This window comes from Chionomys nivalis, chromosome 3 (assembly GCF_950005125.1).
Source record: "Chionomys nivalis chromosome 3, mChiNiv1.1, whole genome shotgun sequence".
NCBI classification, from domain to species: Eukaryota; Metazoa; Chordata; class Mammalia; order Rodentia; family Cricetidae; genus Chionomys; species Chionomys nivalis.
This window is the reverse complement of record NC_080088.1, coordinates 90,676,527-90,702,963: the sequence shown is the minus strand read 5'-3', so window position 1 is coordinate 90,702,963 and position 26,437 is coordinate 90,676,527. Positions and strand designations below refer to the sequence as shown.

Here is a 26,437-nt window from a genome sequence, read left to right as displayed (position 1 = left end):
TCTAGTCACCTTCGTGGTATATGGAGACCTAACCTCGGAATTAGGCACAAGATATGCTGCAGCTCCCAGGGGAGCTCTCCATGTTCTCTGTCCCGTCAGGCAAACCCACAGACCTACTCAGCCCATTTCCCCTGCTGCCAGAGGAGGGGGCTTGATTGACAGTCTCGAGAGGCAGGTCCAGCTCACACATGTGATCGGAGTCCTCCTGCTGGGCAAGTGTGACTTACCATGGAGAGGATGACCAGGGCGGGGAAAAAGCCCATCACCACATAACAGAGCAGCTCCACAAGCTTGTACCTGGGGAGACAGATCATGTGATCTCAGGACAAGCTTCCAAGTAGGGACAGGGCACCCCACTTTCTGATGTTGAAGACCAGCACAGCAAGAAGAGGAGATTTTCTCTGTGTAAAACTCCTCAGCTCATATTTTGCCCAGCAACATCAGCGGGTAATGGAAGTCATGTGACCTTGCACAAATCATACGACAAGTCCCTTTTCTTCTTTGAGCCCATTTCTGAGCTTCTACAGTATACACTGTAGGTAGAACATGGGTTGCAAATTTAAACATAGCAAGCACATGGGTACTGTCAATATGTGGCCTACGGCAGACATTACTAATTAATCCCAGCATCTTCTCCCACAGGACCCAAACAGTCATTCTCAGTTGTGCTGACTGCTAGATGAACCGAACCCTATGCCATTCTGGATTGTTTGTCTCCTGGAGCCCCTTGGGCTCTGCGGTTGCAGGTCTTTGTTATTTTCTGTTGCTTCCCTGGTTTCTCTCTCCTCCCCACTTAATGACTGTCAGTCCAGTGTCATAGCAGAAGAAAAGGTTTCAGGGTACATGACCTCTTAAAGCCTTTCCCCATTATCTGATAATACAGTCTAGGGAAGGCAGGTGACCGGTGATATAGTTCACTGAGTGGGTCAAGTAACCTATGATGCCATAAGGAAGAATCTGGATAGGATATATGTGCAGTTAAGAGCACATATAGGGAGGTGGTGGCACAGGCCTTTAATCCCAGCACTTGGGAGGCAGAGGCAGACGGATCTCTGTGAGTTCGAGACCAGCCTGGTCTACAAGAGCTAGTTCCAGGACAGGCTCCAAAACCACAGAGAAACCCTGTCTCGAAAAACCAAAAAGAGTACATATAGTTCAAATCCCAGCACCCACAATGGGCAGCTCACAACCACCTACAACTCCAGCTCTAGGGGATCTGACGCCCTCTTCTGGCCTCCTTGGGCAACTACACACATGCATACAGACACATAAAAATGAAGTAAAATGTTTTGATGTGTGTGCTCATGTGTGGCCAGATATGTGTGAAGCATGGGCACATATGTATGGAAGTCAGAGAGTAGCCTCAAGGGTCATTCCTGAGGTGCTGCCCACCTTAAGAAAGGGTCTCTCACTGACGTGAACCTTGCCAAGTAGAGTAAGCTGGCTTATGGGAGCCCACAGAAGTGGATCTGCTCAACCCTAACTAAAGATCAGAGAGCTCAGACCTGTTCTTGCTCCTTCAAGGTTGTGTTAAGGAAGGTTTGACCTAAGGTGTGGCTACTATAGGATGTTTGACCTCGGGTGTGGTTACTTGATGTTTTGAGTATTAAGATGGTAATTACTAGCCAGGTGGCGGCGGCGGCGGCGGCGCACACCTTTAATCCCAGCACTCTGGAGGCAGAGGTAGGAGAATCTCTGTGAATTCGAGACCAGCCTGGACTACAAGAGCTAGTTCCAGGACATCTAGGGCTGTTCACAGGAAAACCCTGTCTTGAAAAAACAAAAACAAAAGGTAATTACTTTGTTTGTTCTTTGTATCTTGGTGAAGAAGTCTTTTGTCTTCTGCCTTCTTTAGGGATCAGGGTAAATAAGGGCTATGAGAAATAAACATGAGGCCGACCACGGTATCCACTGGTTGCCCTCCAACTCTATCTGCTGTCTCTTGTCTCTTTCTTAATCCACACTCTTCGCCCCGAAGCATGGATGAATATGTCAGGCAGGACCCAGCACTGGCTGAGCAGCAAGTCCCAGGGATCCTCCTGTCTCTGCCTCTTCAGCAGTGGGATGATGGGCACTCACTGTGCCCAGCTACTGAAGTGTGTTCTGGGGATCGAATTCCGTACTTCATGCTTGAACAACAGGAGCTTCAGCAATAGAGCCCTCTTCCTAACACCTACTATGATATCTGCGGAGCGGGTGAAGGGGAGGCACTCAAGGCCTGGGGAGATGGCTTCATTGGTAAAGGGCTTTCTGTACAAGCATGAGGACCTGAGTTCAAAGCCCCACACCCACATAAAAGCCAGGCATTCTCACACACATCTGTAACCTCATTTCTGGGGGGGGGGGAGGTGTAAGAGACAGAAGATCTAAGGCTCAGTGGTCAGCATTAAACTCTGGCCCCTACACGCACGCACACACACACACACACACACACACACACACACACTGCTTCAGATCTGTCCCTCTGGGGGATGGCACCTGGTATACAACCATGGTCCTCAAGTTAGGATGCGGGCAAGGCCATGTCCTCACAATTTGGGGGTCATCTTGGGGCTTCACCTGCTTGAGGCTGTTGAGCAGTTGGTACTGAAGAATTAAGGATCACCTCCCCAAACTGAGATCCCCTAGTCCTGACTTACCGTTCATGGAAGAAGAAGACATAGATAGTACCAACAGAGGCCATAATCCAGACCAGCCAGCGCATGTGGGAAGCCCAGGGGCCCAGCTCCCGGAGATTCAGCCTGGGAGAGAGAAAGCCAAGGGCAGAGCATGATGGGGGCCACCAAGGCCAAGCACTCCATGGCCAGCCTATCACAGGAAGCTGACTCCAGAGCAGCCCAATCCCCAATAGCTGCCCAGATAGGACAAGGACTCTCACCTCGGAGGGACAGAATGCCGTGCAAACTGAATTGTCAAATTTAGACCCATGGCATATGCCTGTCATCCCAGCAGTCAGGAGGCTGAGGTAGGAGAGTCGCTGGTTCCAGGCCAGTCTGAGTTAAACGCGTGACAAAAGACCCAGACCAAAGCAAACCTCACAGCTGGAAAGACTGAGCCAGCAAAATGCTAGTCACTCAAGCACGAGGACACATAATCCCCAGTGACAGGGAGGCGGGATGGGAGGGTCCCTGTGGCTCAGTCTCAAAAAGTAAAGTGGAGTTCAAACAAGGGAGATGCCTAACCTTCACATGACCTCTGTCCTTCACATGAGTGTATGTACACATGTTCACACACCACACACACACAAGTTCGCCCCTTTTATATACAAAACTTTTATATACATAACTTCTACTGGTTCTGTTTCTCTAAAGAACCCTAATACATACCACCATGCCCAACTCTTGTAATTTTATATAATATTTTGAGTACATCTGTAGGTTTTTAATTTTTTTAAATATTTATTTATTATGTATACAATATTCTATCTGTGTGTATGCCTGAAGGCCAGAAGAGGGCGCCAGACCTCTTTACAGATGGTTGTGAGCCACCATGTGGTTGCTGGGAATTGAACTCAGGACCTTTTAAAGAGCAGGCAATGCTCTTAACCACTGAGCCATCTCTCCAGCCCAGGTTTTTAATTTTTTAACATTTACTTTGTGTGTGTATGTGTGCGTATGTGCCCATTTGCCATAGTGTATGTGTGGAGGTCAGAGGATTGAGGGTTGGTTCTCTTCTACTATGTGGCTTCCCGGGCGAGAACTCAGGTTTGTCTACAGAAGTCAGGGCTGTGTGCACGCACCTTTTCTTTCAATCTGCTAAGTCATCTATTTGGGGTTTTAGTTTTTGTTTGTTTGCTTGCTTGCTTGTTTGTTTAAGACAAGGTCTTTCTATGTAGTCCTGGCTGACCTGGAACTAACTCTGTAGACCAGGCTAGCCTCAAACTCAGAAATCCACTTGCCTCTGCCTCCTGGATGCTGAAATTAAAGACATGCACCCCTGCTCCTGGCTAAGTCATCTTAAAGGCCCTATTCATGGTCATTTTAAAAATAGGAGGATAGACAGAACCAACATGGGGAATCCCCGGAAGCTACGTCGGAGGGATGAGGTCAGTCAAGAACAGCAAGCTGGAGTTTGGAGAGTTACGACTATTTGCTGTGCCAGGCATGGTGGCACACACCTTTAGTCCCAACACTGGGGAGGCAGACCCAGATGGGATCCAGCCTGATCTACACAGTGAGTTCCAAGTCATCCAGGGCTACATAGTGAGACCCATCTTCAGAGGTGGGGGGAGGAGAGACAGAGACACTGAGATTCGTTGCTCTTGCAGGGAACCCAGGCTCGGTTCCCAGCACCCACATTAGCCACCTGTAACTCCAGTTCCAAGGGACCTGGCACTTTCTTCTGGCCTCCACAAGTAACCATGATATGTGGTACACATGCACACAACATCTCACACAGACACATAATTTAAAATAAGTAAACACCTGTACAATCATATGTGTATGTCTGTAAATGAACGGACACGTGGGCCCAGCAGAGCTTGTTGAAAAGAGAACAGGGCTGAAGACGAGGGTGAGAAGGCGCTGAGTGCAGGTGACGGGTTAGGAAAGAGGAGAGAGCCTATAGCTTTTCTGGTTCTGACCCGGTCGTGGACTTTTTGTTTTGGGTGACAGATACGTGCATAAGAATATATTTGATAATGAAAGTGCAAACTCCAAAGGGAAGCGCCACAACCTCCATCCCAAGATGGCTACTCTAACCATATAAGTCATCGAGATATGCAGACTTAGGATATGGCCAGTTTGGGCATGTGAGTTTATTTTTGCAAGTTTTCATACTAAAGTTTATAAAATTTAAAATAAAAAATTAACAAATCTTTATAAAAACAAAAGGAATAGCAGGGCCGGATTTATGAGCACTATCTACTCTTCCAGAGGACCTGAGTTCAGTTCCCAGTACCTACATGGTGGCTCACAGTTGTCTGTGACTCCAATTCCCAGGATCCGACACACTAACAGACATGTGAGGTGTATCACACAGGCAAAACACCAATGCACATAAAATAAAAATAAATACATTTTTAAAAAGAATAGTGAGTGAGGTGATTAGTGCTAACTGTCAACTCGATGAGTTCTCAGAATCACCTAGAAGGGCCTCTGGGGATGGCTGTGCGTGGTGACCTTAATTATGGTCACCGATGTTGGGGGACCCTTCCAGTATGGGTGCCACCAGTTTTCCTCAATTCCTGCCATGCAGGGCTGTACTCCTGAGTCACCAGCTGAAATAAATGCTTTCTTCCTTATCACAGTCTGAAGCAAGGGCAAGGCAACAAGATGGATTCCATGTAGATGCAGAGAGACCTGAGCCCCTTACCAAGAGGCTTAGAAAAGCCAGTAAGACACTGGTGGTGCAGAGCCTTCAACTCTTCTCTGGGATGAATTCCTTAGAGGAGAAAACTCTTAAAAATTGTTAAAATTAATATGGGGTAGGGTGGAGGGGTGCACTGAGTGCAGATGCCAGTGGAGGCCAGAAGAGGGCATCAGATCCTTAGTCCTGAAGCCTCAGATCAAGGAGACTGAAGTCAGATGTTTCTGACCTGCCAACACGGCAGAGCAGAAGCCATCTCAGCAGAGGTGTGGGAGACAGATGTTTACTTAGCACGAGTGAAAGAAAGTCTAAGCTCCACCCACATCACAGTAGCTCTCTGCTTTCTGTATGGAAGAAATGTGGTCATCCAAGCTCCTGATCCCGCCTCATAGCAAGGTGAAGAATGAACGAGGGGATGATGCCTGAATCAACACCCATAAAACACTTACAGACACATGTACAACACACACACGCTCGTGTGTGCACACGAAAGGAAAACAGGCAGAAGGCAAAACTATAAATAGATGCTTTGGGTTTTATTTTGTTTTCGAGACAGGGGCTCACTATACAGCCAGGGCTGACCTCAAACTCCGCCTCGGCCTCCGAAAGTCTGGGGTAGCCAGTACATGCCACACACTTGTCTAAATAAACACTTTATAATGTACAATACAGGTATGAAACATAGAGAGGCAGTGTTTCTCTGTGACAGAGAACTGATTTGATTCCCAGCATCACAGGGGGAAAAAAAGATAAACATATCTTAAAATGAGTTTTTTTAAAAAAACAGGGTCTCACTATGTAACCCTGCTGACTTCAAACTCACAGAGACCCACCTGCCTCTGCCTCCCAAGTACTGGGACTAAAGGTGTGTGCCACCACACCTAGCAATAAGTAATACTTTCAATACACATATAAAAGCCAGGCACCGTATTACACACTTGTGATCTCAGCATCGTAAAAGTGGATGCAGAAGGATCAGGAATCCAAGGCCAGCTTCAGCTATATAGGGAATTCAAGGCTAGCCTAGGTAACCTGAGACCATCTCTCTCTCCCTCTTTCTCTCCCCCATCACGAAAAAAATTAATGATAAAAAACAAACAAAAAACACATGCATATCTGCATATATGTGCAAGTGTGTCTATAGATTTATAGTCATTGACATCTATTTATATCTGTAAATATATGTTAATATATGCTAATGTATACATAAGTACTTGCATACACAGATGTATACACTTGCTCTTTTTTGCCTATAGCAACCCTTGAAGGATACGTGAGAAGCTGGCAATAAGTGGGTATTTCTTGGCACAAGAAAAAGGACGAGTACGTCTTTCCACCTACTCCGCTGTCTGTGTGGTCACCAATTACCCACCGGAATGCAGGCAGAAATTCAAGCAGGAAAAAGGAAGCCAGCAGGGCGGGGTGGGGGTGGGTGCTGGCACTCACCAAGGAGCATAGGAGGCCGCGATGAAGAAGTAAATGACCATCCTGTCAATCATGTGCAGGCAGTGTTCCACCATCCTAGGGCAGATAGAGAAGGCGGCAGGTCATAGCCCCTGTGTGGCAGGGAAGCATGGGAGCACCCACCTCACTACGTGGGTGTAGGGCCCATGCGTGTACCCCTGCTCCTGGGGTTCATCTTGAGGACAGTTTCTGGTCAGCCAGCTAAAACATTCTGTTTGTTCCTGTGCTCCCTCCGCCCCACCTGGTGATTAGCTGTAGGGCATTGTTTACTCCATCTTGGGTGTGGCAATTTCCCACTTGCGTGGGGGGGAATTCCTTGTGGGAGGGCAGCTAGGTAAGGATTTCCCCAAGGTTGAATAAACGGCTTTCGGCTGATCTCCTTTCGAATGACCCAGGTCTCTTGTGTGTTCTTTCAATCTCTAGGCCCTTGCCTGGCACACGAGCTGTACCGAGTGTAACACAGAATCAGGTGTTACACAAGGGGACAGCCTTGTCTTCCCCAGTGGGAGAGACTGAGAGGCAGAGTTGAGATTCCCACCCCACCCTGTAGACACCCCCCTCCAGCCTCAGTCTCTCCAGCTGTGAGGGACCAGAGCAACAGCTGTCCAGGCTGCCTGCCATTGTGGGGATGTGTGGGGGTACCTCCCGACACCCATTAATGTGAATACTGGCTCGCCTCTGACTATGCGTGTATACAGTGTACGTCCATGTGCCCTTCCGAGGGTTGGACGGGGGTACCTGAGATGGCTCTTCTTCCAGGAGACGGTGTGAAAAATGGTGGATACCACAAAGAGGCCACAGAGGCCAAGGCCATAGATCCAAGCAGATATGGTCTCCCAGTCATCATCGGACAGGAAGTAGAGGTTGGAGCTGCCGAGGATGCTAGGAATGATCCAGAACTAGAGGGAGAGAAGACAGAACAGGGCCAGCCTTTTTCTAAAAAATAGATATATTTCCTAAAGAGGCATTTAAGTTTTAAGTTTGGGTATACGGGTGTCGTGGGGGTGGGGGTGGGGTTATTCACATGAGTACAGGAGTCAGTAGACGCCAGAAGAGGGCACTGAGTCCCAAGGAGCTGGACCTCCAGATGATTTTAAGACGTGCGGGCTATCTTAAAACGGCACCCGTGACATGGGTGCTGCGAAACAGACTCAGAGCCTCTGCGAGAGCAGCGAATGATCTCAGCTGCCGAGCGGTTTCCCCACCCCCTAGGCCCAGCCCTTGTGCGTGGGATGGAGGGGGCGTGTGATGTGGAGCACAGCAGGCTTTTTATATGACTTAATATAAAGTTACACTTCCTTGCACATGTGTGTGAGGGTCAAAGGTCAACCTCAGGCAACCTTCCTGAGGCACTGTTTACCCTGCTTGTTTGTTTGAAACATTTTAATGTGTGTGTGTGTGTGTGCACGCACGCGTGTGTGTGCACGCGTGTATGAGCGCTGCAAGAGTGCACTATTGGAGATCAGAGATAGGCAGTTCTCTTCCACCATGTAGGCCTTGGGAACTGAACTCAGGTCCCCGTGCTTGTGTAGAAAGCATTTAACTGAGCCCTCTTCGCTGGCCAGGCTCAGACTTTTGAACAATGCCACAGGAGTACCAAGCCCCAAGATCTCTGCACTGACTCCCTCCTTTTCTCCAGATCATGCTACCCAATACCAAGATGGTGCCCACCAAGCCTGTGGGCTAACAGCACCACTAAAGAAGTGAAATGTTTCATTTCAGAGGAATGGGGTCTATTTTAATTTTTCAAAAACGTTAACTGATCCATAAGACATAAAAACTGTACCTATTGGAGGCTGAAGAGACAACTTAGTAGTTAAGAGCACTGGCTGTTTTTCCAGAGGACCCAGGTTCAATTCCCAGCACCCACATAGTGGTTCACAGCTGTCTGTAACTCCAGCTCTAGGGGGTCTGAGCTCATCGTCTGGCCTCTGTGGACACCACGCATGCACTCCGGGAACAGACATACATCCGGGCAAAACACCCATAGACATAAAATTAAGATTACAAATTAAAACTTGTGCATCATGGACAGGGTGAGTGACTCAACGGTAAGGCCCTTTCCATCAAGTGTGAGAACTGGAGTTTTGATCCTGAGAACCCAAATAAAACCAGATGCAGTTGTCAGGAGCCAGACCAAAGCCAGACTTTCCTAGGGCACTGATATACAGAGAAGAAACATAGTTCCCAATCTAAAACCATGAACATACTTGGCAGAGTCAGTAATGGCCCCGGGGGCTGTGTCTTGGGGGAGCTGCAATTTCAGATCCTGGGAATCTAAATCTTCCCCCATGGAAAGGGCTGTTCTTATCATCCGAAGGCCACTGTGTGCTCAGTCTGGGACTACTTGAGATACCTTGTGTCTCATTTGTGAAATATTGCTTGATCAGCTCCCTGCTGACTTTGCCCCATTGCGTGATAGGTCTCTGTTGGTTCTGTCCCATTTCCTTCTGCAAATACTATGTGAGATATGGTGGTGGCGCACACCTTTAATCTCAGACCTCGAGAGGCAGAGGCAGGGGATCTCTGAGTTTGAGGACAGCCTGATCTAAGCCAGACTTGTTACACAGAGAAACTCTGCCTCGTGGGGAGAGAGAGAGAGAGAGAGAGAGAGAGAGAGAGAGAGAGAGAGAGAGAGAGAGAGAGAGAGAGGATCTCAGCATTCTATCTTCTCATTCCTGGTCCTCCTCCTCAACACCTCGCTGCTCTAAACTCGGATTCCTGTGGTTTGGGTCACATGGTCCTGGCATGTCTACACAATCCCAGCATTTCTACAGTCAGATGACAGAATTCCCAGAAACCCATGGGCCAGCTAGCCTGGTCTACACCTGTCCAACAGAGACCATCTCAAAGTGGGAGGTGGGAACTGGTACCTGAAATTGTCCTCAGCTCTCCACACCTGCATCATGGCTGTCCTGGAGCTTGCTATGTAGAGGCTGGCCTTGAACTCACAGAGATCCTCCTGCCTCTGCCTCCAGAACACTGAGACTAAAGTGCTGAACGATTACGTCCAGCTTTCCGTGCTCTTTTAGAGAACCTGAGTTCAACCCCAGCACCCACACTGAGCAGCTCACACCTGCCAAACTCCAGCTCTAGGGGATCTGTCGCCCTCTGATGGCCTCTGTGGGCACCTGCACGCACCTACGTATATACACAGATAATATACACAATAGATTGAGAAGAGTGCCTTCTTCACCCTGAAGGGTCCCCATGTCAGTACCCCGTAAGTCAACTCACAGCGTGGGTGGCACAGTTGGCTGCGTGTTCATACTCTGTGGGCTGGTACCTCTTGTGCGCTGGGACTCGGTCATTCATAAACCTGCAATGAGAGGCAGAAAGAGTTTCAGAAAGACTGGATGAGGAAGCCAGACTCCAGATTCTCACCTACGCAACTTCCCTCCTTCTCTCTCCTTCCTTCTGTCTCCTTTTCTGGGTATTCACGGTTTTTGATTACATGTATGTGTTTGTGTGGTGCTTACTTTTGTATTCGTACACACAGGCCAGTAACCAACACCGAGTGTCTGCCTCAATCGTACCCCTCTCCTTTTTTTCAGACAGGGTCACTCACTAGACCCAGAGCTCATCATTTCAGAGCTGGCTGGCCAGTGAGCCTTGGAGTCTGCCCCTCTCAGCCACATGCCAACTTCCCACTGCAAGTTCTGCCATTGCATGCACCTGCCATTTACATAAATTCCGGGATTTGAACTCAGGTCCTCATGCTTGTGCAGCAGGTGCTTTACCTAGTGAGCCATCTCCTCAGCCCTAGGTAATAAACATCTTCTTCTGCCAAGTGTTTCATGTCTGATCCTAAATGTGATGTTTCTTTACTGGGGATGGGGATACAACTCAGTTGGCTGAGTGCTTTCCTAGCATGGGCAAAGTTCTTAGTACCACCATAAGTTCTTAGCACCTCATAAACTGATGCAATCAGTGCACGTGTGTAAGTCCCGCATGTGTGTGGGGGGGGGTAGAGGCAGGAGGATTCTGAGTGCTGGGATTACAGACGTGCACCATGGCGCCAGGGATGGAACACAAACCGTGCAAGCACTCTACCAACTGAGCCATATTCTCAGAGTTAAATTTCTCTTAAGAATAAAAACTCCTGGAGTTAGAGATGGGTTAGGGGTTAAGAGCTCATACTGCTCTCGCAGAGGACCCAAGTTCAGATTCTAACACCCCACATCATGTAGTCTACAACCCCTGGAACTCCAGTTCCAGGAGATCTGATGCCCTCTTAGCCTCTTTGAATACCAGCAGTACACACACACACACACACACACATAAACATTTGTGCTTCATGCCTTTAATCCCAGCTCTTAAGAGTAAGAAGTAAGTAAATCTCTGTGACTTCAGGGCCAGCCTGGTCTACACAGGGTGTCCCAGAACAGCCAGGGCTACATATTGAGACCCTGTCTCATAAATAAATAAACATTTTAAAATAATAAACATTTCTTGTGTGTTGGTGTGTGAAATCTTCAAAATGTCTTTGCCTCACCTTAGTCTCACACAGCACAGTTTGGAGCAGAGAAGTGACATCACCAGGTGGCAAAAAACGTGGTCCAGCCCAGCTGGCTTCTGAGCCTGGCTCTACCGTGATGTGAGAGTGGGGGGCACTTCAGTTATCCTGGTTGACACCTGTGAGTCGGTGGGACCAGGAAGAGGTGTCCCCAATCTACAGATAGAAACACCTGTGCACACCTGGTTCTCTGCCCAAAAAACAGAAGCAGCGAGCTATGCAATGTTCTCTGCACGCAGGTTCTCAAGTTTCCCCTGGGGCTTTGCCCAGCATCCTCCACCAGGGGGAGGCAGATGCCACCCAAAGACATCAAGATCCCAGTTCCACAGGCTGAGGAAATGCTCAGGGCGGAAATGTGTTTGCTGAGTTTGAATCCCAAGCACTCATGTAAAAAGGCTGGGTGTGGTTGTAACTCCTATAACACCAGCACTGGGGCGGAGAGAGGACATACAGACAGATCCTGACATCTCGCTGGCCGTTATATACACCGTTATATACACCCTGTCTTGAGGTAACAAAGTAGAGACCGGTAGAGAAAACTACCCAGGATCCTCCTTTGGGGTCCCCATGCATGTTCACACACACACACACGACCTCAATGACAACTGTGCATTCCCCCAAAATGGAGAGCTCAGAACAAAGAGACCTCTGTGTATCATGATTCTTTGAGGTTTCCTGAGTACCTGCTAGATCAAGGTGAGGTCCCTGGAACATTGATTTTGTATCTTCTGTATGCCAGCACTCTCCTGATACAGTAGATGGAGATTTGTGGAGCACCCTCTCTACGCTGTCTCCATGTCAGGGACCATTTATTGAACATTTTTGTATACTGGATTCATGCTGGTAAATACGCTGGAGCTTCGATGGGGGACTTTCTGCGAGCTTGGTCTCTGCTACCATAGTCCACAGAGCATTTATTGGCTGCCTTCTGTAGGCTAGCTTCTGGAATGCTGGTGTGGCAAGTCAGGGACGAAGGCTGAGTAAGGTTGCCGGTTCTGGTGCTCCCGTGTCTGATTTATGACGATACCTCGATGGCTCCAGACGCCATGTCGGCTCCCGTGACTCGCTGCTCTGATCACCGTTCTTCCATAGCATCCACCCCGACTGCACAGTCCTGGTCACGCAATCCCACTGTTACATGGACAGGGCAGCGCTGAGCTCATCAGACAGGTGAGAAAACTAAGATGCCAGGCTGAAAGTCCCAGGGCTTCTCGGCCGTAACAACCAACTCCCAGTGTTTCCCATGCCAGGATCTGGGTGCCTTGGCAGGGGCAGATTGCAAGCCAGACATGCGGGGGCTGGAGAGTTAGCTCAGCGGTTAAGAGCACTGGCTGTTCTTCCAAAGGACTCGAGTTCAATTCCTGGTACCCATGTGACAGCTCACAGCTGTCTATAATTCCAGATCCAGGGGATCTGAGACATACACATGCAGACAAAACACTCATACACGTAAAAAATTAAATTAAATTAAAAAGAAAAAAAGAAAACCAGACATGCATGCAATGTTGATGGTACAGGCCTATTATAATCCAAGCTAGTTAGGAAGATGAGATAGGAGGGTCACAAGTTTGAGAGCTGCTGGTGACAAGAAGTGAGGCTGAGGTTAGCTCTGGGCAACTCAGTGGGGTCCTGACTAAAAGCACAAACAGGTTTGGAAATGTGGTTCAGTGGTAGAGCTGCTATCTAGAATCCCCCAGGGAGGGGCTAGGGTGTGACTCAATGGTAGAGCTGCTATCTAGAATCCCTCAGGGAGGGGCTGGGGTATGACTCAGTGGTAGAGCACCTGCCTAGAATCCCCCAGTGAGGTGCTGGGGTGTGGCTCAGTGGTAGAGCACCTGCCTAGAATCCCCCAGTGAGGGGCTGGGATGTGGCTCAACATATGCAAGACCCTAGGTTCAAGTCCTAATACCAACAATATAATTTTTCAGAAGGCCCAGAACAATATAGAAAAGGATGTCATATAAGACAGCTTCAGGGAAGCGATGGCCTCCTGTCACAGAGGCTGAGATGGAAATAACATGTCTCCAAGTCACCAAAAGGTCCCAGAACCTAGAAGAGGAGACCTCAGAACTAGAAAGAACAAGCCTGCCCACACCTCGATCCTGGAAGTCAGCCCTCCAAGAACTGCAAGAATAACTGTGTGCCCAAGTCCTGAGTGTCAGCTACTCCATTCACGCAGACAGAGGACGCCGGCCCCTGCTGCAGAAGGTGCATTCATTAGCTCTGTCAAAACCCCCAAGAAGCAGTGACAATTGATGCTGCCACCAGCTGATCTGAAGGTGGGTAGCAAGCTTATCACCCTCTGCGGGGAAGAGGTCCTGCACCTGTCACCAGGAGCCACCCTATGCTCTCCTCCGCCTTTAACTCCAGGCAAGCCACCCATGGTGCCGGCCATGTGGTCCAGGGTGATGTCATGGTTGCCGTGGCGACCTGGGGCAGGCCGTTATTTATTTATTTCTGTCTTCTACAAAACTCCCCTTGTCTCTCCTGTAGGCTGCAGCTATTGAATGGAGGGTGATGAAGGGGGAAAAAAGAAAGGCTTGAAGGTGGGGGGAGCATGGCTTGGCAAAGGTCCAGGAAGCCATTCCCACCACCCCACAGACCCATGGATTTTTCTCTTAACTCCTTGTGACCTGGTGTTTTTCTTCAAAAAACCCTAGACGGGCATTTTAAAGGACAACAAATTCACTTTTTGGGTTTTCATTTGTATACATAAAAATGTCTCCCTATTTTGTAACATGGTTTTGGGGGTTTGAAAAGATTGTTTTGATCGTGGAGTCACCATCACACGAAAATAATGCAGCTGGATATAACAACACTTGCCTGTAACCCCAGGTCAGGATCAGGACGTTAAGGGCAGCCGGAGCTACACAGTGAATTTGTGGCTAACCTGAGCTACTTGAGACCCGGTTTCAGAAAAGCAATGGCTGAGTCAGTACAGTACAAAGCGCTCTTAGGTGGAAGGGAGCTGTGCTTGGAATAGCAAACAGTCTATGCAAATGAACCAGAGAGGAATTGTGCCTGCCAAAGAAAAATGGACTGTGCTGAAAGAAACCTTAGGGCTGAGGATGCAGCTCCATGGTACTGAACTTGCCTGGAATCCCCCAGTGAGGGGTGCGGGTGGGGTCAGCAATAGAGTGTCTGCCTGGAACCCCCAGTGAGGGGGTGCGGGTGGGGTCAACAATAGAACATCTGCCTGAAACCCCCAACCCTACCCAGTGAGGGGGTGCGGGTGGGGTCAGCAATAGAGCACCTGCCTGGAACCCCAGTGAGGGGTGCGGGTGGGGTCAGCAATAGAGCACCTGCCTGAAATCCCCAACCCTACCCAGTGAGGGGGTGCGGGTGGGGTCAGTAATAGAGCACCTGCCTGGAAACCCCACCCCACCCTACCCCCCCACTCCCCACCCACCCCCACCCTGCCAGTGAGGTTCTGGAGGTGTGGTTTAGCAGGAGACCACATGCCTAATATGTACCAGGCCCTGGTTTCTATCCCCAACAGTGAAAAAACAATCCTTGTTAAAGATCATTTTAGTCATTCCTCAACTGTTTTTTCTCTTTTACCCCAATGCACAGCCTTTAAGCCAGGTTTAACATTTATTATAACGCAATCGAGCTTCACCTGTGTTGTTATATACTCTTTCCTTATTTTTAGAGAGAGAGAGACTTGGAATCAAGGTGTCTGTGTGAAGGTCAGCAAACAACAGCGTTGGTTCTCTCCTTCCATCTTGCGGGTGCCAGGGCTCAAACTCCAGCAGCCATGCTCGACAAGCTCCTTTCACTGCCAGGTTGTTCCATTGACTCAGCATGCTGCGGTGGCTTTGTTAGGAGGTGCTTTGTTTATTCACTTTGTGTGTGTGTGCCCACACATGTATGGAGAGGTTGATCTCACTCCCAGTTTGAATGTGCGTGCTGAGAACTGGATGCCAGTCCACAGTTGTCACTGGACCTGCCAACTGAGCCATCTCCGCAGCCCTGTTCCTTTTTATTTCTGTGTAATTCCTTTTATTTTGCAGTGCTGGAGCAGGACCCCAAGGCCTTGTGTGTGCTAGGCACGATGATAGTGCTAACTGACGAACTGACAGAGTCTAGAATCACCCGAGAGTCGGGCCTCCAGCAATACTTGTGGGCATCATCTTGACTTTAATAACCGAGGGGGGAAGGCCCGCCCAATGTAGGTGGTACCCATTCCCTGGATGGGATCCTAGACTGGATAAATGGAGAAAGAGGCTATGCCTTTACTCCCAACCCTCCTGTAGGCAGAGACAGGCACTTCCCTGGGAGTTGGGGGCCAGCCTAGGCTACGCAGAGAAGTTCAGCTCAGTCAGATACAGTGAGAACCTGTCTCGAAAGTGGGGTGGGGCTAAGTAAGCAGCAGCAAACATTGTCTCTCTCCATTCTCCTGATCGTGGGTACAGTTGACCAGCTGCCTCAAGCCCTGCTGCCTTGACCTGCCTGCCATGACGGGGAGCGCCCTGAACTTGAGCTGGAATAAATCCTTCCTCCCTGAACCCATGTGTGCTGAGTGCCCGTGGACGTCAGAGACTGACACTGGGTGTTTTCCTCAATCTCTTCACCTTCTCCTCCGAGTTCTCAGGGTCTCCCACTGAACCTGAAGCCACGGATTTGGCTTCGGTGTTACCAGTGAGCTCCAGGGATCCACCAGTCTTGGCCTCCCCAGGACTGGGGTTACAAATGTACACTACCATGCCTGGCAGTGTTGGGGATCTGAATGCAGGTCCTTGTGTTTGTGCAGCAGACACTTGACCTCCCAAGTCACTCTCCACCCCAGCCCCAGAGTTCTGATGTTAACAGACAAACTATATCAGAAATAGCTGCTTCAGAACCAAACTGACCATCAAAGCAGCACCCCCAAGACCACAGGAAGCTGAGTGCGCTAGTCCCAGCACTGGGCAGGAAGAGGCAGCAGACTTAGGAGTTCAAGGCTAACCTGGGCTACATAACAAAGACCTTGTTTGAAACTAACAAACCAAGAAAGATAGCTAGAAATTTCCAGCACTCTTAGCAGGCCTGTGATAAAGTAAAGGCGGAGGCTGAGCCCTTCTCTCCCATCTCTGGAGAACAGACTTCCCATTCTGTGGGCAGCCTTGAAGCCCCGATGGCCGTGTGGTTGCAGCCCCTTGGCAGACTCCCAAACTGAGCCAGAATCCAAGGCCAGACACTGGCAGCTGAGTACAGAATGCTGAAGGCCCTTCCTGGCCAGCCAGTCTAGCAGACTCGGTGAGCTCCTGGTTCAATATGAGACGATCAGAAAAGTGAGATGGAGGTCCTGAGGAAGACACCTGCAGTCACTCTGTTAGCTCATGGTCACATGTACAGTCCACTGCATGCACACAGGCGAGTGTATACATGAGAGGGGCCGGAGAAGTGGCTGTAAGGGTTAAAAAAACAGGCTGTGGTGGTGCACGCCTTTAATCCCAGCACTCAGGAGGCAGAGGCAGGCGGATCTTTGTGAGTTTGAGGCCAGCCTGGTCTACAGAGCTAGTTCCAGACAAGCTCCAAAGTCACAGAGAAACCCTGTCTCAAAAAACAAAAAAACAAAAAATCAAAAAAGAAAGAAAAAAAAGAAAGACAAGATGGGTACCTCTCAGAAAGCCCTGCCCAATTACGCCACTAAGCAAACATACCATGAGCAACAGAGTTAGTGAAAGAGGTTTGTTGGGTGAGGGGAAGGGGGAAAACAAAAGAGTTAAAGCCATGTTGGGACACAAGAGATACAGGCAGGCAGACAGACAGACAAACAGAGAAAACAGGGAAAAGACCAGAGGAAGAAGAGAGGCAAGAGAGAGAGGGAGGAGAGCTGTGCCTGGCAAGGGTGCACATGTTGCATAAATAGCTCATGTGAGAAGACACCTGGCAAAAGGTGATGATGTAACTGCTTCCACAGCAGAGATGGGCTGCTGCAGCAGTGATGACATAGCTGCTTCTGCAGCAGAGGCGGGCTGCTGCTGAGGCGCAAACAAACATTTGCTACCAAACCTGATGACTTGAGCTGATTCCTGGGTCCCACATGGTAGATACAGAGAACCAATTCCCACAAGGGGTCCTCTAACTGCCACACAGGTTTCCATGGCAGGTGTGTACCCCCACATACAAACAAATACAATAAATAAAATAAAAAGAAAGGAAACTATGGACTATCATAGTCTATAGCTCAGGGGAACCTAAAAACACTAGGCTAGGACAACAGGCGCACTCCACTGAGTACTTCCTAGCATGCACAAGGTCCTGAGTTCAATCTGCAGCTCTCCCCCAAAAAGCTATGCTAAATGAAAGAAACCAACTCAAAAGGCCACATAGAAAATGGAATACACAAGTGCACATTTGTATCACAGTAGCCAGATCCGCAATGACAGCTTGATCTTAAGAATTATTTGAAGGGAGGAGGAACATGGTGAGTAACCAGGTATTAGGTCCCAGGATTAAACAAAAGTTTGGTTTGGGGAGTGAGAAGAGTGTTCTGGGCATATGGGAGAAAGTAGGTTGGCATATTTAAAGGTGAAGTGTCGAGGTGTAGGCAAAGTCAGAGCAATATCCTAGAGCAGGGCAAGGATTGTTGGAAAACAGTACATCTGAGAAACCTGTGGGAATGATCCCTACTGACTGTGGACAATTTGTAATTCTTCTATGCACAGAGACTTCCCAAACAAACTATCCATGACTCCATCTCTCCATCACCAAGCAGATCGCAGAAGGTGACCGAGCAAGCAGTGTGTCCCAACTGCTTCTTAAAAAAATCATTACATTCGTGTGTGTGTGTGTGTGTGTGTGTGTGCACGTGCATGTGTAGATAGCTTCCATCACTGGTTCTCGCCTTCCACATTGCTTGAGGCAGGTCCTCTTCGTTGTTTGAGATGGTGTTAGCCATGGTAGCTGGCCTGGAGGCTTCCAGGGATTCTCTGGGCCTCCCATATTGTCACAGAAGCGCCAAGATTACAGATACACACTAGTGTGTCCAGCTCTACCTGGATTGAGGCACTCTGACCTCAGATTCTCATGCTACCACATCAACCCCTTTGTCCTCTGGCCCCACTTGTTTATCAGACAGGGTCTCTCATTATCGTGAAACTCTTCCAGTAGTCTAGGCTGGCTGACTAGGGAGCCCCAGAATTCTCCGTCTCCCCAACACTGGAATTATAGCACACACACTCTGAACCTGGCTTCAGGTGCCGGAACTCAGGTCCTCGTGCTTGCACAGCTAGTACATTACAAGATAACAAACTCCCCAGTCCCAACCGTGGAGGTAACGTCTTTTCAGACACATCTGAGAAGTCGATTCATCAAGGTAAGGACAAGTGAAACCACAACCTAAATGTTTTGCTTTTAAATAGGATAGCACTACATAGCCCAGGCTAGCCATGGATGCTCAGGCCTCCTGCTTCCACCTCCCCAGTGCTAGGATGACAGGTGTACTCCACTATGCCTGGTAGTCACACAGTCTTTAAGTGGCAAGGCCACTTTGCTGACCTGGAAAAGCAGGAGCTATGAGGGAAAGCCAGGCAGACCTCACTGCCAGCTACACTGGGGAAAGACGAGACGCAAAGAGGACGAGAGATACACTAGTTTTTAGAGATAGCCCAGGCTGGCCTTGAAATCACAGCAATCCTTGCATCTGCTGCCCAAGATGGGATGCTGGGCACGTGCTACCCACACCTGGTTAGGGATGCTGGGCATGTGCCACCCACATCTGGTTAACGCAGCACTAGACATGGATTCCAGGGCTTTTGACATGCTAAGTAAGCACTCTACCAACGGAGCCACACCCCAGCCCTATTGATTGATTGATTCATTGGTTAATTGATAGTGATTGATGGTGGTACTTCGGGTAGACCCTCACGCCAACTACCTCAGAGCCACACCCATGGCACTTTAATGAGACTTAAAAATAGACGCTAGCTGGGCAGTGATGGTGCATGGTTCTAATCCCAGCACTGGGAAAGAAGAGGCAGGAGGATCTGTGAGTTCGAGGCCAGCCTGGTCTATATAGTGAGTTCTAGAGCTGTTACACAAAGAAACCCTGTCTCAGAAAAAAAAACAAGAAAAAAAAAAGAAAGAGAAAAAGAAAACAAAAATCTAATAAGCCAGACACATTTTAATTACCAAAATACAGGTTTTAAATCAGTGCTCAAGACCCGATAGAAAAAATATATACATGTTGGGAGGGGGTAGGGTGGCTAAAAGTCAGAAAGATAAAGGAGCTCGAAGCCAAGCCTGATGACCTGAGTTCAATTCCCCAGGACCCACATGGTGGAAGGGGAGAACTGGCCCCCAGACGTTGTCCTTTGACTTCCATTTGTTAGCTATATGAGCTCCATTGCTCTGAAATAAAATGTCTCACTTCCAGGGGCAGTGTTTTACACACATACACACACACACACACACACACACACACCACGAAGGGGATATAAATAACTTTAAAAAACAAAGGCCCAGTTTGTTTTTTTTTTCTGCTGGGTGGGCTCAGTGCTGGCTAAAATCACTGTCAGAAACCCCCTGGATGCCCATCCACAGGAGCAGGGGAGTAAAAGATGGGAACTCCACACGGGGACCTGCCAGGCCACATCTGGAAAAAATCAGGGCTGGACATAGAAATACGGTGAGCAGTGGGCAAGGCGGAGTGGCCTGCGTACTACCCGGTGTGTTCCCATTAATTTCAATGGAAGATTGGCGTCCACAGACAAAAATGGGAGCCTGACCAAGCCGAACGGGGTCAGAACTGACGGAGAGAGGAGGCTGAGGGGGACTGGGAGACCCTGCCTCAGCTTCTGTAGGCTCTCTCTCTCTCTCCAGCCTGTCACTAGGGTGTGGAGGTCCCCAGAGAGATGGAGAAAGTTACTCCAGTCATCGCCCCTCCCCCGCTGGGCTGGTGCCTGCCAGTGGCGACCCTGAGTCCCTTGGACAAGAGACTAAAGAGGTTTGCCCAGACTCCTGGACAAAGGGAGTTCTGTCTGTCAGTCCTACAGAGGCCAAGGACAGCCAGGAACAAGTGGGGCCCTGGGAGGCAGTGCTCCCTCTCTTTAGAGCCCCAGGCAGTTTCTTTGTGTCCATTCATATATATTCAGAGCTCCTCCCACAGGCTCACAGTGACCTGGCTCCGTCTCTGGGAAACAGACCTTGGGCGTGTGCCACCTGAGACTCCTCATGGCATCAAAACGGCCAGGCAAAGGCCAAGAGCTGCAGGCCTGCCACCCCCAACTACTTGGGAGGCTGAGGCAGAAGGATAGCAAGTTCCAGGCCTGCCTGAGCTGCAAAGGGAGTTCAAGATCAGCTTGGAGAACATAATGAGACCCTGTCTAAAAATAAAAAGTAAAAAGGGCAGGGGGTACAGCTCAGTGGGAGAGCCCCTGCCTAGAATCCCCCAGTGAGGGGCTGGGGTGTGGCTCAGTGGTAGAGCGCCTGCCTAGAATCCCCCAGTGAGGAGCTAGAGGCATGAACCAGCAGTGGGTACTTGACTAGCCTGCAGCAGGCCCTGAGTTCAAGCTCCAGTACTAGGCATGGGAATCCCCCTGCTGAGCTCCTTCAGGAACATGTCACAGACAGTTCCTCCACTGGGAGGATAATTTGGCGCTACCATTCTACAGACGGAAACACAGAGGTGCACACAGGACAGTCCATTCACTCTCCCCCTACCCCACTAGCAATCAGCAAGCAGTGTGCCCTACCACCAATATAGCTCTGCTGATTTAATGGTACACCCAGGGGAGTTTCACTTAGGGCAAGACTTAGGTCCTGCTCCCTAGCCTGTACACACCAGCAGCCTCACCCACAGCTCCAAAGAGAGGGTCCATCCCAGTTGGTCTTTGTGCTCTGCTCTGAAGACCCCAAGTCCAGATCCCTACAGAGTTCAGTCCGGCAAAGAAAAACCCTGACACCACGCCACAGCACAGATTCGCAAACCACAGCTCCAAGCTATGGTGTCAGCCTGAGACGCATGTGAGAGGTTTACAAGACGTGTACACAAACGGTCAGGGACGAGGTTAGGTGGGTAGTGCTCGCCAAACATGCTTGAGGGTCACGGTTGGAGCCCACCACAACTACAAAAAACTAGGCATGGTGGTGCATGCCTGTAACCCTAGCACTGGGGAGGTAAAGGCAGGAGGATCAGGAGTTCAAGGTCACCCTCAGCTACATAGGTAGTTTGAGACTGGTTGGGATCCCTGAGATCTTGTCTAGAAGGAAAAAAGGAGGAAGGGAGTGTGAGAGGGAGGGAGGAAAGGAGGGAGGGAGGTTAGTTAACACAACATGCAATGACACATGCCTGTGATCGCAGCACTCAAGAGGCTGATGCAGGAAGATCACTAGTTTGAGGCCAGCCTAAACTACGTAGTGAGACCCTGTGTCAAATAAAAATACAGAGGCCAGTGACATGGCTCAGTGGGTAACAGAACTTCCCTCCAAACCTAACTTCTTTAATTTAATCCTGGGACCGACATGGTGGAAGTCAAGAGTCAACTCTGGACAGTTATCCTCTGACCTCTACATGTATGTGCTGCACCCCTATACACACACACACACACACACACACACACACAATAATACAGTTTTTTCTGATACATGGAACAGCTTGTTTTCAGTCCAATTTCACCCCCCTCCCTCCACAGAATCCAGGCATTGGCTCTCAAGTAAGGTAGCCACAAATAGATTCCCTGGGAGACTCACACATTCTGGAGCAAATTGTGTTCTCTCTCTCTTTCTCCCTCCCTCATCTTTCCCTCCCTCCCTCGCAGGGGTTCACAGAGCTGTAGCATCCCTACATCTAAGGATATCCATGCTCCAAATGCATTCGAATCGATTTGTTTCCCTCTGAGATCTTTCTTTGAAATACAGTCTTGGCTTTTTCTTGGATTCAACCACTTTGAAATACTCAATGAAAGGTAAGGGAAGTAACAGCTGGGGAAGCAGACAGGGTCCTCTTTATTAAGAGAAACTACTGGAAGGGGTAATCAGGAAACTGCAGCACCCTAATGACTGACAGAATTGATTCTGATCTTGATAACTAATGGCCAGAGGGACCAGTGGATGTGAGGTTGCTAGGCAACAGGATACTCAAAAAGAGCTGACCATTATCTCCAACGATCAATGTAACGTAGTTGGAAGCATCGATGTCTTGTCTCCTGTTGAGCTGTGCATGAAATGCATCATGCACTCCACTTTTCTTTTCAAAAATGTCAATTGTGAATATCATTAAGCCCCGGGTGGTACATCTGTGCTGCTATAGAGCCACCAGCCACATAGTTAATTAAATACGAATTCATTAAAAGTAAGAAGTTGGGTGTCAGGATGCCTGCCTGTAATCTTACCACTCTGGAGACCAAGAAGTATCAGCAGCCATTCTCAGCTAAATAGTGTTTGAGACCAGCCTGGGCTACATAACAAAGAATAAACCCAGGCATGCTGGTAGCTCTAAGTTAAGGCCAGCCTCAACTGGTAAACCCAGACTTCAGAAGATCAGACGACCAGGCAGGCAGGCAGGCAGGCAGATGATAGATAGATAGATAGATAGATAGATAGATAGATAGATAGATAGATAGATAGATAGATAGCTGGATATAGTAGCACATACCTATAATCCCAGCACTCCAGAAATGAAGACAGGAGAAACAGAGTCAAGACCTACACTGAGAGTTCAAGACCAACCTGGGCCTCATGAATCTCTGTCTGAAAAAGATGGACTAGAAAGATGGCCAAGATGGTAAGTGCTTGTCACACAAGCATGAATATCTGAGTTTAAATCTCCTAACACCCATGAAAAAACTGAGTGAGGCAGGGTGTATCTGTAACCCCAGCTAGGTTGGGGGAAAGGAGCATAGAGACAGTCAGTCCAGCCAAATTAGTGAGTTCCAAGTTCAGTGAGAGACTCTGCCTCAAAAATAAGGTAGAGAGCAACTGAGGAAGACACAAAACACTGACCTCAGGCTTGTGCACACTCATGCACACATGAAGAGAGAGAGAGAGAGAGAGAGAGAGAGAGAGAGAGAGAGAGAGAGCAGCTTTGTTGGAATCCAGAGAAACAACCCCATTATTCCAAAATTCCAAATGAGGAGACCTCTTACAAAGCAACTGAATGCTCCCCAAATATCCTGCAGGGAGGGGCACTGAGGAAGAGTTCTGAGCAAACAGAAGCCAACGGGCTATCAATGCCTGCTCATAGACCAGACCCTGGGTCCAACCAACCCTCCTGGAAGAGACAGCTGGCAGATGGCCTTCGAGTGAAATTGTAAAATCTGGTGAGCCCCAGTGTCGTGAGCTGAATGCTCACGCCCCCTTGCCAAATTCATACGGTACAAGCTGGATAAGATTGCATCAGGAGGAAGGGTTCCGAGACAATGAAGTCAGGAGTGTGAGCCTCATCAGTGGAATTCATGCTCTCCTCAGAGGATACCAGTTCTCTCCAGCCTTGGCACTATGTGAGGGCACAAGAACTATTTGGACATCGGAAATCTGGGAAACACAGATCATGCTGGGAGTCTGATCTCAAATTCAAAGTTCCTGGCACTTCGAGGAAATTTCCGATTTATTCGGATTGTGGCTGATTTTTATTTTGGTGTTTGAGACAGGGTCCAACATAGCCCAAATTGGTTTTGAATCTACATAGCCAAGGATGACCTTGAATACCTGATCTACCTCATGTTACAAACTCCGGGTCACATCCCGAGTGCTGATGTTACAAATGTGAGACACCATCTATGACTTCAATTTCTGTTGTAAAACTTGGTCCTCAAGCAAACAGCCACTACCTTCATCAGATGAGCTGTGCCCGCTGCACCAGTCCACCATGATTGGCATCCCCTCATCAAGGGATCACTGGACACTCACCTGAGCTTCCAGCTGCTCCTCATTGTCATTCGGATGCCATTCTTTCCTAATTACAAGTGGCTTCTGTGTCCTAGAGCTGCTGGGGTAGACCTGCTGGGAGGTTAACTGAAGGGACTTTATCTGTACAGGCAAGGAAAAGCCACCATCCGTGCTGGCAAAGATTGTCTGATGTGGGCGCTTTGGGGGTATCCCACATTCCTGTAAGCAACCTTAGCCATGTACTGTAAGCAAGTCCAATAAACTCATAGATTTCTCCAGAGAGAACCCATGGATTCAGACTTTGACTTGTCACTGGGACCTTACGAGGAGGGGTGGGCACTACTCCCATTTCCCCAGGGAAGAAATTCTAGAAACAGATGTTCATTAGTTGTTCAGTCTTTGGCATTTTGGAATAACTGCCCAAACAGCCTGAGACAATTTAAAGATAATATTGCATTATACGAACTCCGTTATGAATTGAATATGATTTGTCCCCACAAGCTCATGTGTTGAATGTGTTGTCTCCAGATGGCCTGCTATTCTGAGAGATGATGGACAGTTTTGGAGGTGGGATATATCTGGGGAAAAGTAGGTCACTGGGAGTGGGTCCTTCAGAGGATTTTATTCCTGGTCACTTCCTGTCTCTCTCTACTTCCTGTGACCAGCTCTCCTCCACATGCTCCAACCACCATGACATCCTGTCCAAACACATGAGGCCAGTGACCTGTCTCAGAAAACAAAAAGTCAAGACCACCCTGGCTTAAAAGTGAGTTCAAGGCAACCTGGGCTACAGTCACGTGTTCAAAAGACAAAAACGAGGCTCGGTGGTGGAGGCACACCTTTAATCCCAGCACTCGGGAGGCAGAGGCAGGCAGATCTCTATGAGTTTGAGGGTAGCCTGGTCTTCAAATCAAGTTCCAGGACAGCCAGGGCTACACAGAGAAACCTCTCCCAACCTCTCCCAAAAATAAATAGAAGATAGATAGATAGATAGATAGATAGATAGATAGATAGATAGATAATAAGATGAGGTTGGCTTGCTCAATGGTTAAGATTGTGTTTGGGTCTCAGCACTCATATCAGGTGGTTCACAACCATCTGTAACTCCAGCTCCAGGGCTTCTGATACCTCTGGCCTTCATAAGCACCAGCACCCACATATACTACCTACACATGAACATACACAAACATATGCATAACTTAAAAATGCTTTTAAAAAGAGGGCTAGGAGATGGATTGGTGAAGTGCTTGCCTTTCAAACACAGGGCCCTGAGTTCAGTTCTCTGGACCTATGTAAAGAAAAGCCAAGGATGTCCTCAGCGTCAAAGAGGCGAGAACAGGCAGACCCTTGGGGCTCCCTGGCCAGCCAGCCTGGTCTGTGTGGCATGTTCTGAGCCAATGAGAGTCTGTTACAAAATAAAGGTGAGGAATGACATCACAAGTTCACCTCTGGCCTCCACATACATGTTTACACAAATACACAATACACCCCACACATACATGTACACATACACATACCACATACATATACATGTCCATGCACATACATCCACACACACACCTCATCCATACATCCATACACACATACACACACCTCTGGCCTCTATACATGTGTACACATACACACACACACACACACACACACTTCATCCACTCATCCATCCATATAACACACACACCAACAGAAAAGGGAGAAGGGAGAACGACTAGGCACGGTGGTGTAGATCATCACAGCCTTCCAGAAGCTGAAGCAGGAGGATCATGAAGTTGAGGTTGGCCTGGGCTACATGGTGAGTTGAAAGCTAGCTTGAGCTACAAGGTGATTTTGAGCTACATAACGAGACCCTATCTTGGAAACAGAGAGGACAGGAAGGAGGGAGGTGAGGGCACACTATGACCAGTGTTGAAATGACAGCTCCACTAGCATGTCCAGCGGCCCTCTAAACTGGTCTGCCACTAGTTGGCACCTACTGTATACCATTTCTACCTTTCCTCACCTCTCCCTGTAGCCCATGAAGACATCACAGTTCATGCTCTACCACACCCACCCCTCCCTGCACCCACCCCACCCCACTTCTCAGCTCTGTTAGCCAAACATAAATGCTCATGCGAACTGTGGGAGGGCAGGAAATTGTCTTGGCCCTGGAGCCCAGCAGCCAGGACAGAGCCTGACCGTCACAGGCACGGACAAGTGATCGTTTTGTTCTGTGTTGGTTTGGGTTGGCTGGCCCAAGCCGAGACTGGTCTGACACACACTACTTTCCTGCCTCCACTTCTGAGATTGCTGAGATTACAACTGTGCCGGGCACACTCAGCAATTGCTCATGGCATGAACACA

General features: G+C 48.8%; 1 protein-coding gene across 2 annotated transcripts in view; it reads right to left on the bottom strand.

Annotated features, from left to right (window-relative positions):
• Mmd2 (monocyte to macrophage differentiation associated 2) overlaps nucleotides 1-26,437 on the bottom strand; it is a 44,936-nt gene that overhangs the window by 4,698 nt on the left and 13,801 nt on the right. Inside the window, exons 2-6 of one of the 2 annotated variants that reach the window (XM_057765452.1) lie at nucleotides 10,009-10,090; nucleotides 7,510-7,670; nucleotides 6,754-6,828; nucleotides 2,640-2,741; nucleotides 228-297 (exon numbers count right to left, since the gene is read on the bottom strand). In XM_057765452.1, the coding sequence (XP_057621435.1) occupies nucleotides 228-297; nucleotides 2,640-2,741; nucleotides 6,754-6,828; nucleotides 7,510-7,670; nucleotides 10,009-10,090 (490 nt within the window). The remainder of the gene's footprint in view (nucleotides 1-227; nucleotides 298-2,639; nucleotides 2,742-6,753; nucleotides 6,829-7,509; nucleotides 7,671-10,008; nucleotides 10,091-26,437) is intronic. The other variant, XM_057765453.1, reaches the window with a different exon arrangement.